This window comes from Trichosurus vulpecula, chromosome 2 (genome assembly GCF_011100635.1).
Source record: "Trichosurus vulpecula isolate mTriVul1 chromosome 2, mTriVul1.pri, whole genome shotgun sequence".
NCBI classification, from domain to species: domain Eukaryota; kingdom Metazoa; phylum Chordata; class Mammalia; order Diprotodontia; family Phalangeridae; genus Trichosurus; species Trichosurus vulpecula.
Genome location: NC_050574.1, coordinates 293616408 through 293631103, shown reverse-complemented (window position 1 = coordinate 293631103; position 14696 = coordinate 293616408). Strand labels below are relative to the sequence as shown.

The 14696-nt window shown below is 37.9% G+C and overlaps 1 protein-coding gene across 1 annotated transcript in view; it reads right to left on the bottom strand.

The window, feature by feature from the left end:
• Nucleotides 1-12788, bottom strand: part of LOC118837043 (nck-associated protein 5-like) — a 155078-nt gene extending 142290 nt beyond the window's left edge. Inside the window, exons 1-2 of the mRNA XM_036744069.1 lie at nucleotides 12723-12788; nucleotides 5493-5594 (exon numbers count right to left, since the gene is read on the bottom strand). Of these exons, the coding sequence (XP_036599964.1) occupies nucleotides 5493-5594; nucleotides 12723-12788 (168 nt within the window). The remainder of the gene's footprint in view (nucleotides 1-5492; nucleotides 5595-12722) is intronic.
• Nucleotides 12789-14696: the final 1908 nt, after the last annotated feature.

The following is a 14696-nucleotide window of genomic DNA, read 5'->3' as shown; positions in this document are numbered from 1 at the left end:
GTACCTAGCACAGGGCCAAATACTGAGAAAGATATAGTAATATCACAGATTTAGTGCTGAAAGAGACTCTGGAGATCATGCAGTTCAACACCCTCATTCTACAAATGGAGAACCTGAGGCCAAGAGAAGTTGAGTGACTCATCCAAGGTCACATGATAAGTAAGTGTTAGAGCCAGGTTTGAATTCAAGTCCTCTATCAATATATTACTGTTTTTCCCCACATTGTACCATGGGTAGCAGCACATTAACAAACATTTGTCAATTATAGATTAAAAACATTTGCAGTCACTATGATGCTCACAAACACTGTCACTCTCAAAGAACATGATGAAGTTATATTTCTCTACTGGTATCATTTTTTTTTTTCTCTAGAGGCGATTCTGATGTTAAAATTTTTTTTTTAATTTAAATTTATTTATTTAACATATTTGGTTTTCAGCATTGATTTTCACAACAGTTTGAATTAAAAATTTTCTCCCCATTTCTACCCTCCCCCCCACTCCAAGATGGCTTATATTCTGGTTGCCCTGTTCCCCAGTCAGCCCTCCCCTCTATCACCCCCCTCCCCTCTCATCCCCTTTTCCCTTCCTTTCTTGTAGGGCAAGATAAATTTCTACACCCCATTGCCTGTGTATCTTATTTTTTAGTTGCATACAAAAACTTTTTTTGTTTTTGAACATCTGATTTTAAAACTTTGAGTTCCAAATTCTCTCCCCTCTTCCCTTCCCACCCACCCTCCCTAAGAAGTCGAGCAATTCAACCTAGGCCACACATGTATCATTATGTATAACCCTTCCACAATACTCATGTTGTGAAAGGCTAACTACATTTTGCTCCTTCCCAACCCATCCCGCTTTATTGAATTTTCTCCCTTGACCCTGTCCCCTTTCCAAAGTGTTTGTTTTGATTACCTCCACCCCCATCTGCCCTCCCCTCCATCATCCCCCCCTCTTTTATTTTTTTTATCTTCCTCCCTCTTCTTTCCTGTGGGGTAAGATACCCAACTGAGTATGTATGGTATTCCCCCTCAGGCCAAATCTGATGAGAGCAAGGTTCACTCATTCCCCCCTCACCTGCCCTCTCCCTTCCTCCCACAGAACTGCTTCCTCTTGCCACCTTTATGCAAGATAATCCACCCCATTCTATCTCTCCCTATCTCCCTCTCTCAGTATGTTGCTCTCTCATCCCTTAATTTCATTTTATTTCTTTTAGATATCTTCCCTTCATCTTCAACTCACCCTGTGTCTGCTCTCTCTCTTTTACATATATATATACATATAAAAGCACACATATATATGTATACACATACATACACATACATACATATACACATAGATATATACATACATACACATTCACTTATATATATACATAAACATATATATATATATGCATATTCCCTTCAACTACCCTAATACTGAGGTTTCGTGAATCATACACAAACAAAACAGTTCAACTTTAGTAAGTCCCTTGCAATTTCCGTTTCTTGATTACCTTTTCATGCTTCTCTTGATTCTTGTGTTTGAAAGTCAAATTTTCTATTCAGTTCTGGTCTTTTCACTGAGAAAGCTTGAAAGTCCTCTATTTTATTGAAAATCCATATTTTGCCTTGGAACATGATACTCAGTTTTGCTGGGTAGGTGATTCTAGGTTTTAATCCTAGCTCCATTGACCTCCGGAATATCGCATTCCAAGCCCTTCGATCTCTTAATGTAGAAGCTGCCAGATCTTGGATTATTCTGATTGGGTTTCCACAATACTCAAATTGTTTCTTTCTGGCTGCTTGCAGTATTTTCTCCTTGATCTGGGAGCTCTGGAATTTGGCGACAATATTCCTAGGAGATTTCTTTTTGGGATCTATTTGAGGAGGCGATCGATGGATTCTTTCAATTTCTATTTTGCCCTGTGGCTCTAGAATATCAGGGCAGTTCTCCTTGATAATTTCTTGAAAGATGGTATCTAGGCATGGCTTTCAGGTAGTCCAATAATTTTTAAATTATCTCTCCTGGATCTATTTTCCAGGTCAGTGGTTTTTCCAAGGAGATATTTCACATTGTCTTCCATTTTTTCATTCCTTTGGTTCTGTTTTATAATATCCTGATTTCTCATAAAGTCACTAGCTTCCACTTACTCCAATCTAATTTTTAAAGTAGTATTTTCTTCAGTGGTCTTTTGGACCTCCTTTTCCATTTGGCTAATTCTGCCTTTCAAGGCATTCTTCTCCTCATTGGCTTTTTGGAGCTCTTTTGCCATTTGAGTTAGTCTGTTTTTTAAGGTGTTGTTTTCTTCAGTGTATTTTTCAGTGTTTTTTTGGGTCTCCTTTAGCAAGTCATTGACTTGTTTTTCATGGTTTTCTTGCATCCTTCTCATTTCTATTCCCAATTTTTCCTCTACTTCTCTAACTTGCTTTTCCAAACCCTTTTTGAGTTCTTCTATGGCCTGGGGCCAGTTCATGTTTTTCTTGGAGGCTTTTGTAGTAGGCTCAATGACTTTGTTGTCTTTTTAGGCTGTATGTTTTTGGTCTTCTTTGTCACCAAAGAAAGAATCCAAAGTCTGAGACTGAATCTGGGCGCGTTTTCGCTGCCTGGCCATATTCCCAACCAACTAACTTGACCCTTGAGTTTTTCAGTGGGGTATGACTGCTTGTAGACTAATGAGTTCTATGTTCCACGTTTGGGGGGGAGGTGCCAGCTCTGTCAGACCTGCACTACTCCTTCCCCAAGAACCCCCAGTCAAGACTGGGCTTAGATCTTCAGCAGGCTGTTGCACTCCTGCTCTGATCCGCCACTTAATTCCTCCCACCAGGTGGGCCTGGAGCAGAAAGTAACAACAGCTGTAGCTGCCCCACCTCCGCTGCCCCCGGGGCTGGAAGCTGAACCGTGAACTCCTTCCACTCCCGCAGCTTTTCCCACTAACCTTCTCCGCAGTCTTTGGTGTTTGTGGGTCGAGGGGTCTGGTAACTGCCGCAGCTCACATATTCAGGGAGCTAGGGCCCCCTCCGCCCGGCTTCTGGTCTGGATGGTCCACGCCACTCAGGCTGGGCTCTGCTCCACTCCGTTCCCAGCTCCCAGCTCCCAGCTCCCAGCTCCCAGCTCCCAGCTCCGTGTGGAATAGAGCTCACCCAGAGACCATCTGGGCTGTCCTGGGCTGGAGCCCTGCTTCCCTCTGCTGTTTTGTGGGTTCTGCCATTCTAGAATTGGTTCAGAGCCATTTTTTATAGGTTTTTGGAGGGACTCGGGTACGGAGCTCACTCTAGTCCCTGCTTACCAGCCGCCATCTCCTGATGTTAATATTTAAGTAAAGCAGCAGGAATGAATAAGGAGCAGTGTTATGGGGAAGAAAACTGGCTGCCAAAGTAATTTTCCATGTCTGACCATGTTACTCCCCTACTCTATAAACTTCACTGGCTCTTTATCACCTGTAGGTTCAAATTAAAGCGCTTATGTTTGGCTTTATAGCCCTTCACAACTTGGCCTCAACCTACTTTTGCAAGTTTAACATATATTACTTGCCTCCTGGTACTTGACAATCTAATCACACTGGCCTTCTTGCTGATTCTCCATCTTTCATGTTGGTATTTCTGCACTGGCTGTCACCTGAGCCTAGAATATACTCCCTTCCCAGCTCTGTCCTTGAGAATTCTGTTTTCTTCAAAACTCTGTTCAACTGAAACCTTCTATATGAAGCCTTTTCTGATCAGACACACTGCTGGTACCATCTCCCACAGACAGTTACTATCTCTTTGACCTTATGTTAGCTACTTAAATTCTCTGGGCCTTAGTTTTTTCACCTGTAAAATGAGGGGTTTGGGCTAGATGACCTCTGAAGACCTCCCAGCTCTAAATCTATGTTACTATGATTCATTCCCCCAAACATCCCTTGTATTTGTATTTCATCTATTTGGTATAAACTTATTTGTATATATGCTCTTTTCCCTTAAAGACTGTAAGCTTTTTCAAGGGGAGGTATATCATTTTTGTCTGCCCAGCACCTAGTCCAGTGCCAGATACATAGTAGTACATTAATAAACACTTATCCACTGATTGTTTGGAAAGATCACTAATCTTGGAAGGAAATGACCTGAGTTAGAATCTCGATTCTAATATGTACCAATAGTCTAACTCTGGCAAACCACTTAACATTTATGTGCTTTGGAGTCCTTATTTATAAAATAGGGCTAATTATATGTATGTAACAGTTCATAAGGCTATTTTGAGCTTACTTACAATCTCACTGCTTTTTAGAAATTACAAAATAAGCACAACATAAATGTAAATTTTAATTATCTTACTGTTATGCTTGTGTCATCACTAATTGATATGAAGTAGACAAAGCACTTTAAAATAGTGGAAGACCACATTTGGCTCTATGGTCATCCACTCTGATTCAAAATGGATGACTAGATGGTTGAATGCCCATGGCCATGGCTGGCATTCAGTTAATCTCCCTTCCCCATCTCCTGTTACATTGCTATAATGATCCCTAAGATGTCTATTCAGAAGTCATGGCATTTTATGAAATGTAAATAATTCTTTAAAAAGAAAACAAAATAGCATACTAACATCTCTATGTTACCTTAATTATATTATGTTAATTTGAAAAAATATATACTTGTAGTTTTGCAGTGAATGTGGAATTTTCCCATACTTTATTTTTATACTCCCACCTTGAGCAACTCATGCACTTAAAAACTCCCTGTGTGAATTATAATACAAAAGCAGCATTTCAGTTAAACACAGAATGGCAGCCAAGAATTTCTTGGATGAAATCTACACAGTTAAATAATATGGCCTTAAGGCCATATTATGGATTGAATGCTATTAGTGTCCTTATGAATGTGTAAAATTATAACATTCCACTAAAATTTAATTCCAATTTAACTTAAAAGTATTTACCTTTGATGTAGGATATCACATTTTGACCGACAAAATTATACAGTAAAATAAAGGGCAAGTTATCTATAAGTATTCAGCCGTCAGTTTTTAATGCCCTTACATTTCTTTATATTTTTATCTAGCTTTTGTTTTTAAGTTACCTTATTTTACATAAATGAGCATTAATAGCCATGCTGGTTAAAGTTTTGCCAAATAAGCACAAAACTAACCTTACATTTAAAAAAATGCAGAGCTTATGAATTTTTAAAAGTTCATACATAATATATCATAAAAGTAGGATGAATAATATGGTACATAGGCTTTAATAAAAAGCTCCTTGACCATTTCTCAGAGACTTTGAGATGTAATCAATACCCAAAAAGGTATCTTGGGGACATAGCAAAGATTTATGCTTTTTTTTGCCCAGAGTGACATTTTCTGCTTACTCTATCAACCAGGGACATGATAGTGAATTTCAAGGAACAGAAGAAAGGAAAGTATTTTTACCTGCCTTACAACCCTTCAAGGATAAGTTTAATAGTACACCTGTGACATCATTCTTGATGAAAAGAAAATAGTGTTAGAAACAAGTGATTAGAAAGCAATAGGGACACTCACATGAATGTCAACATCTGTTCGTGAATGCATCAAACTTTGGTTTCTTTCTACCTCTGAAAGCAAATCCCCTGATGAAAGGTCCAAGATACGTGAGTGAAGTTTCTAAGGAATGATAAAGAAAAAACAAAGGAGAAGTTTAGTTTGTTTCACAATCTCATCTAGGACAGCAAAACTGTAGGATGAGAAAGTGACTACCTGATTAAACTGCATGTGTTAAAGAATCACAGAATCTTAAGGCAGAAGGGACCTTGGAGCTCAAGAAGCCCAACCTTTACATGAAAAGGAGTCTCCTAATTCGTAAGCCTACCACAGATGCAGAAAATACTTTTGATAATGACATAACCAATGAAAAACCACTCTAATGAATTCCATTTGAGAGAGTCTAGCCACCCTCACACATGATATGCTGCAAAATTAGTACTAAGAAAAATGTAAATATTTGGAGACATTTATTTAAGGATTTGAGGGGAATCATAATGAAAGGCATTAAAATGAATGTTTCAAGTAGACATTTAAACATTCCCCACCCCCCACCTCATCGTTTTAACCTTGCTGTGTTAAGCAGTGGTTAGAACTTGAGCAAAATGATTATAAAAGTGACCCTATTTCTAAACAGCATTGATCTTGTGAAATCTTCCCTTGGACACTTTTTAACTCAAAGTCATTAATGTCATCTGTTAGGAACAATTAATGTGAATAGAAAATAATTGCATCAGGGAGCTGGGGACTCAGAGGATTTTGTGCATTAATATTCACATGCTGTTCGATTACATACTCAATTCTTTACTTCAGTTTTGCTTGGGAGGACTGCTAAACCAGTGCCATTTCCCCATATTAATTTGTATACTAATTACTAGGGCTTTCTGCACACATTAAATTTGATCTGTTTAATTGTAAATACAATAAACCTCCTGATGTATGCCTAACTTCTTCTAAGCTGATGATTTAAAAGAAAAAAAAGAGAAATTATATTTACTGCCTTGTTTGTCCTGGACAACACTGGACACTACTTCTGTGACTTTAGACATCTCCAATCTATCAAATTAACACACATGTACACAGACACAAACTTTCCCTCCCTCCCTCCCTCTCTCTCTCATTGTCTCCCCCTCTCTCCCTCCCCCCTCTCCCTCCCTCCTTCCCTTGATCCTTCTCCCTCTCTCATACACATATACTCTTCTACATGACTTTCCTCTTCTTCGCTAAGATAGCTCAATGGCTAATTGGCTTTGATCCAGACAATTTCATATATTTTGTAACACTAATTAATTTTAGGGTCATTTCAGAGATCAAAGGTTGCATCAAAGATTATGGTTTATTTGCTTTTTACTCAGCAGTTTCCTTCAGTTCCTACCACAGTCTGCCAAAAATTATAGCAAACAGGGAGTGAATAATCAACATCCTTCTCTACTCCCATTTTGCTTCTGGTGTGCTGCTGACTAGAGTGGAATGTCCAAGAATGATGACAATACCAGTGATTTTAAAGGTGTCTTCTAATCTAATAATCAATTCTAAAAAGCATTAAGCCTCTACAATGTATAAGGCACTCCACTAGTCACTAAGAACACAATGACAGAAAATAGTCTCCCCTTGAGGAGCTTATATTTTAATAGGTCTATACAATACAGAAACATATAAGTACATTATAATTTAGAAAGTATAGAAAAAGCACTAAAACCTAGGGATTATAAAAGTCTTCCTGCAGGAGGTCACACATAGGCTAATAACTGAAAAATTGACCTTATTCCTTCAATGTTAATAATTCCACCTCCCCTAGTATTCTCAACTATATCCTGACTCTTTTCTATTTTTATCATCTATACTAGGAATTCACCTTTAATTCCCTCTTTTGGGTTAGTAGATTAAAATATTCCATTATAATATTGGTTTATTTTATCTCTCCTTTTATCCAATTCAACTTACTGCTTAATAATAAATATATCCAATTCAATAGAAAGTATTTTTTAAAAAAAAACCTAGTATTGCAAAACTTCATTTTAAAGAAATCAGACAAATGTAACTGAGCTTGACGGGGAGAATGATCAGTTGGCCTAGAAGTCAAAAATATCAGAGTTCAAGTGCTCTTCCTATGATAACAATTGACTTTATGATTTGAGGCAAGTCACTCAACCTATCAGGGTCCCCAGGCAACTCTGGACTATAAAAGGCAAAGAAAATGTCTGATCTTCATTGGCAAAGCAAGTTTTTCCCTGGGATGTCCCCATGCCCAAGATATCATAGGCCTAGCAAAGAAAATTCATGAACATTACTCACAAGTAACTATCTAAAAACCAATGCACTGGGAGTATGGCTCAAAGATATAAGAAGGATGTCAGGTAAACAACATCTAATGAATTTTCCCATTATTACCTTAACAAAGAAATCTCTAGTACTTCAGCAACATGGATGTTGATTCTAATTACATGGACTACAAACACTTTTAGAATTGGAAAGCCTCCATAAACTAGAGCCAGATCTGGGTTTGAATCCCAACTTTGTGGTTTATTTGCTATATGATCTTGGACAAATTATTTCATTCATTTAGGACTTTATCAATTTTTATCTATAGACAAATATACAAAGGCCTTGCTATGGCATGAAGGTAATTCCAGGTAGGTTCTCAAAGGCTCTAGGAACAAAAATATAAGCTTTGACAGGTCCTGCCATGCATTCAACAATAGACTATGTGTTTCTCTCATCAAGCAACCAAGCTATCAGAAGGTTGGCTTAAGGGTTGTGAATTTTTCAGCCATAGTAACTCATGAAGATTATTTGATAAGTGTTATAAGGCTTCTGAGATATATTCACTGGGTCCGGTGAAGACTCGTTTCTGAAGAAATGAAAAGTATTAAGATAAGCAAAAATTATCAAAGTAGGAAAATGTCCACCAACTCCTTAATGGCCTGTACTAAATTTTTTATAACAATATTTGCTAATTTTTGTTAAGTCTTCCTGTGGAGATGGAGAATCAATCAACAATGATTTATGAAATACTTACTATATGATAGGGCCTATAATAAGTGCTAAGGATACAGAGAAAAGCAAAAACTGTTCTAACCCTGGAGGAGTTCATTACTGATACATAGTACGTACCATTATGCTGAACCTGACTGATTTCCTAAAAGGTTATGTGTCACTCTTCACTGTTACCTCTGCACAGTAAATAACCCCATCTTCCTTAGGATTTGTCTCTAAGGTTCCATTTTTTTCATTCTTTGTATCGGTTTGTTTGTTTGAAGGATTTTAGAGTAAAAAGGAGCCTTTGAAAAAAATTTTTTTATAGACCCAATTTCATTTTTCAGTGTCTTACAAAATGGAATACAAAAGCTAACCCAGAATGGGTAGAATTATCTCCTAGTCCCTTTATGAAGAATACTAGTTACTATATTTTAGAGTTTTTTTATATTTCTCCATGAAATTTTACTTAACATAGCTTATACGTCTGACTCATAGGGTTTTGTCAATCAATTATATACTTTGCTCCCTTCTCAGCTTTCCTTGTTCCTAGACAGAGAGCTAGTAAATCACTGGTATCTATTCCATTCCCATCTTAGCAAAGATAATTTGTAGCACAGCCTCGTTTATGGGTACATCCTGTGACTATGTCATCTGAGACATGTACACACATATAGAGTGCTTCAGGAACATTTAGAAAAGAGGAGACAATCCTCATCCCCAAGCAAGCAAGTAATCAATAAACACTTATTGAGTACCTATTACGTGGCAGGCACTGTGGTAGGTAGTGGGGCAAAGAGATAATCAATTAAACCATCTCTGCCCTCAAAGATCATATATTCGAAAGGAGGAGATAGTTTGTACAGTATACCTTGTTTAATTGTGCTTTGCAGATGTGTGTGTGTGTGTGTGTGTGTGTGTGTGTGTGTGTGTGTGTAGATTTGTGGCAACCTTGCATGGTGCAAGTTTATTGCACAGCATGTGCTCATATCATGTCTGTGTCACATTTTGGTGATTCTCACAATATTTCAAACTTTTTCATTATTATCATATCTGTTACAGTGATCTGTGATCAGTGAACTTTGATGTTACCATGTACTTGTTTTGGGGAGCCTGGGACCACATCTATATAAGATGGCAAACTTAATTGATAAACTGTTGATTTATTGATAAATGATAAACTGTTCCACCAATTGGCCAATCCCCCATCTCTCTCCCTCTCCTTGAGTCTCTCTATTCCCTGAGACACAACAAGGGTGAAATCAGGCCAGTTAATAACCCTACAATGGCCTCTAAGTGTTTGAGCGAGAGGAAGGGTCAATCTATGAGGCAAACTTCATTGTTGTCTTATTTGAAGAAATTGCTATAGCTACCTCAGCCTTCAGCAATCACCACCCCGATCAGTAGGCAACTGTCAACATCGAGGCAAGACCCTCCACCAGCAAAAAGATTACAACTCGCTGAGAGCTCAGATGATGGTTAACATTTTTTTAGCAATAAAGTATCTTTAATTAAGGAATGTACATTGGTTGTTTTTTAAAGATATAATATTATTATACACTTAATAGATTACAGTATAGTTTAAACATAACTCTCATATGCACTGGGAAACCAAAATATTTATGTGACTTGCTTTATTGCAATATTCACTTTGTTGAGGTGATCAGAAGCCAAATCCACAATATCTCCGAGGTATGCCTATACACAAATATGTATATATGTCTATATTTATATATGTATATATGTATGTATTACAAGACAGTTTGGGGAGGGAGAAGTATGAGGAGTCTGAGGCATCAAGACAAACCTCATATAGAAGATATTTTCTGAGCTGATATCTGAAGAAAATCAGGGATTCTAGGAGGCAGAGATGATTGAGGCGGGGGGTGAATTGCAGGCATAAAGGACAGTCTGGGCAAAGGCACAGGGACGGTAGATAAAATAGAGTATGTGAGGAAAAGGCAAGGCAGCCACTTTGGACAGATCAGGGTGTGTATGAAAGGGAGTGAAATATGCAAAGAAGAAGCTGGGATCTCCTAGGAAACACAGGACTAAGATACATGGCTTTTTTCTCATATCTTTCCACTTTGGCCTTTTCATAACTGATCCTGTCTTGCAAATTGAGCAATCACTGACATCCTTCAAATGTATGTCTCCAGCCCTGAATTCTCACCTGAGTTCTTTCTCGTCCTGTACCTTGAAATGCCTATGGGACATCTCCACTTGGATATTCTTATAGTATCTCAAACTCGACAGATTCATAACCTAATTCATGCCTTTTCCTCTGTTCAAGCCTGCCCATCCTGTGTGACTTGTTCATGTTCTCCTAAAAGAGTTTCACAGGGGGTTCACCCAATATGATGAAGGCCTTTCTGGATTTCTTCTGGAATCAGAGTAGAGCACTCTGGCTGGCCATATTTCATCCCTTGCTCTTGTCACATGACTGTATCATCTGCTCTTCCTGTCTGAGAATTCCTTAATGACAAAGTATATGGTTAAGAAATTCTTGTTGAATGGAAGTGTGATCACTCATTATTGCTTTTTTGTTTTTGCATCATTTTCAAACAAATAAACACCTCATGCAATGCTGTTTGGATGAATTTGCATATTTTTATGTATGTAACTGCTATGTATTTTTTTTTAGCACATTTAGAATACATAGGTCTATGTGTGTTCCATGAATAATTGGAATATAGCTGTTACAATTTCATTGTTGGGAATGATGTTCTGTCTCTTTGTCTCTGTTAATAACTTTAATATATAAAACTTCCACATATTGATTAGATCTCGGGTCCAGGATAAAAAAAAGCTGTATCTATGAAATAGTTAGACACCTGGCAACAGAGTTTATATAGTAACAGAAAAAAAAAAACATGTCCTTGTTTCATGGCCTTGTAACAATGCAAAAGACAAATCTTAGCTTCCAGGACCTTGTCAAAGCCTGTGCAGCCAGTGCCAAACCACACTCTGATATGAGATGAGTTAATTTGACATCAATCACCCAGCTCTGTTTTCTCTGCATAATTCCATGTCCGTGATTCAAAGCAGAAAAATGTCCCCCTCAATGTAGAGGACTCACTGTCCTTGATTTTGCAGGGATGAAAATGTCATGAGTTTCTCAGAAAGGGAGTGACTGAAGACTCTCCTCCCAGGAGATTAGAACCATAGACATGATTTTTTTTTTCTTTCTCAGAAAGGAGTAGCGACCTTGTTGGGGGAGGTGAGTTTTCTTTTTCCTGAATCCCTGAAGACCTGCTAGCAGCTGATAAACACATATCTTTCTTATTGAATTGAACTAAATTCTGCTCATCTGATCCTCCAAGTGTTCAAAGTATACTAGACAGTAGTATAGTTTAATAGGATTCTTTAGGCCATCTTTGTTTCTGCCTTATTTACATCACCTAAAATCATAGGTTCACAGATTTGAAGCTGGAAGGGAACTTAAACATTACCTCTTCTACCCCCCCTCATTTTACAGATGAGAAAATTAAGGCCCAGAGTTTAGGTCCCTCATCATAGAAACAGGATTTGAACCCAGTTCCATTGACTAGAGCATTAGTTTTCTTTCCAATGAACCACAATGGAGATAGTACTTAGAAAAAAATTTGGCACTCAACAAATGTTCAATGATGATGAATGATACCCAATTATGTAGAATCAACAATAAAATGTGGCATTTTTACCCTGGGAATGGCTGAACTCAGTGACTGCTGAACATGATGGGACCCTAAGGCTCCATTCAATAATACAAGATAAGGTGGAGGGCAGACCATTATTTGGAGAATTTGGGTAGCCTTTTCTGTAATACTGAAGAAAAATCGGGACCTTTAGCATCTATATAGGAAAATCAAATGGAGACTTTTGTGGTTGCTGCATTTATTCCTATATTTCCCCTTCCTAAGTGTTGAGGAGGAAACAGAGGCAGTACAGTCTAATAGGAAGCTAGCCCCCTCCTACCTTTCCAATCATCTTACACCTTACTCACCAACCAACACATATTCTTTGATCCAGTGACACTGGACTCCTGGCTGTTCCACAAACAAGACACTTCCTGTCTTGGCTCTGGGCACTGTATCTTGCTATCCCCTATACCTGTGACCCTCCTCTGCCCTGACTACCGACCCCTCTGGCTTTCTTTATGTCCCAATTGAAATCTTACCTTCTTCTACAGAAAGCCTTCTGCATTCCCTCTTAATTCTAGTGCTTTCCCTCTGTTAATAATTTCCTATTTATCCTATACATAGCTTGCTTTATATAGATCATCCTTCCCGTTACCCAAGTGGACATCCTTGGTGTAACCCACGGCTCTTCCTTCTGCATCACCTCATTGATCCACTCCATTGCCAAATCTGATCATTTCTCTCTCCATATCATCACTTGAATGTGTCCCTTTCCCTCCATTTACAAACCTTCACCTTAGTTCAGGACTTTGTCACCTCATCTACTGCAATGAAGTCCTGTTTGGTTTCCCTACTCCAAGTCTCTTCCCATTCCATCATTTCTACAGACACCAAAATGGTTTTACCTAAAGCACAACTATGATCATATCAGTTACCTCACTAATCCATAAACTCCCATAGCTCCTCAGTACATCTGGGATCAAATATAATCTCCAGGTGGTGTTTAAATTTCTTCACCAGATGAATCCTAAGTACATTTCTAGACTTCTTACATGTTATTCCTCTCTACATTGTTTGTAGTCTAGCCTTCCTGGTCTACCAGCTGTTTGCCACATATGATCCCTGGCTTTTACTGGTACTTGAAAGACTCATGGCACACCTTCTACACGAACCTTGTCCTGACCCCCACCCCCAACTGCTAATGCCCTCTGACCCAAAGTTCCCTTGTATTTATTCTGCATAAACTCTGTACTTACCTATATTTGTATGCCTCACACTTTAGAATATACGTTCTTTGAGGGAAATGACTATTTTTGTCTTTGTGTGCTCTATGCTTAGCAAAGTGTCTGGGACATAGGAAGCGCTTAATAAATGCTTATCTATTGATGTGTGGATCGTTTGTGAGAATGCTTTCTGAATAATTAGATGGGAAGATAGAAGCTTTGGATGTGCTGATGATACTGAAAAGAAGTACATAGAAGATTTTTAAAATAGCTATGAAAATGATTTAGATAATTTCTTAGTAGGAAGCTTTAATCACCACATGATTCTCCCTAGATTTTATGTTGTTCATGTATTATACATTATGAATTCTGGCTTACTCAGAGGAATGAGCCTTCACCCACCCTTCCGGATGCCATCAAGAGAGGACTGTGGGAGACCCTTGTTTCACATTTCACAGTGTTTCATTTGATTCCATTAAGTATTTATTATATAACTGAATATTAGATAACTGCATATTATATAACTGAATGTTACATGGTCATTTCTTAGATTGTCACAAAATTTGAGCCGAGGACAAAAAAATCTTTTTGGATAAAAGGCAATGTTTAATTAATTATGCCATCATTTCCATTTTGGGGATGTAAAGAAAAACCATAATATCTGACATTCACTCAACCTGCTGAAATGACAAGAAGTGAGTTTGCCTTCTCACTATTTTCCTAAAGACCTTTTAAAAATACGTCCATCATTAACTAATCTTAATTCAGAGATGTTACTGTATCTGAAATTTTTAGAGCTAATCCTTTTTTTTTTCAACTATCCACCTATCCACTAATCCATGGTGTAATTACTTTCCTTGTCAACTTTAACGCTCACCTCTCATATCAATCTTTACAATGCCCTAAGTGTGTTTAGTAGCCTTAGGACAGTCCCAGCTTCTTTTCCTCCTCTGCAGAAAGCTTCGGATGTCGAAATTATTTGAAGGAAACCATCTAGCTCTTCCATCTCAACTGGGGTTTCAGAGCAACTTTCCCAAGATGACAGTTTTTCCTCGTTGGGTGGTACATATACAGAATGCCCTCATCTGTATAGATTGCTGAATTCCATAAACATTTTATTAAATAAACATAAGCTGAGTCACACTTAGAATTGTAGTAAGATAAAAGAGAGTAGGTGAAGTGAGTTCTGCCCTCAGGGGGTTCCATCCTAATTAATCAGGCAATAAAAATTCTATTAATTACTTATTGTATACCTATAGCTCCATGGAACCCTTTACTAGGCTCTGTGGGGAGATTCACAAGAAGCTTATTAGTTAACTTACTACTTACTTAGTAACCTTGGTTTTGTGAACATATTTGAGGGGGGTCTAGGAACAGGAAAAAATTCCATTTTTATATCATTATAA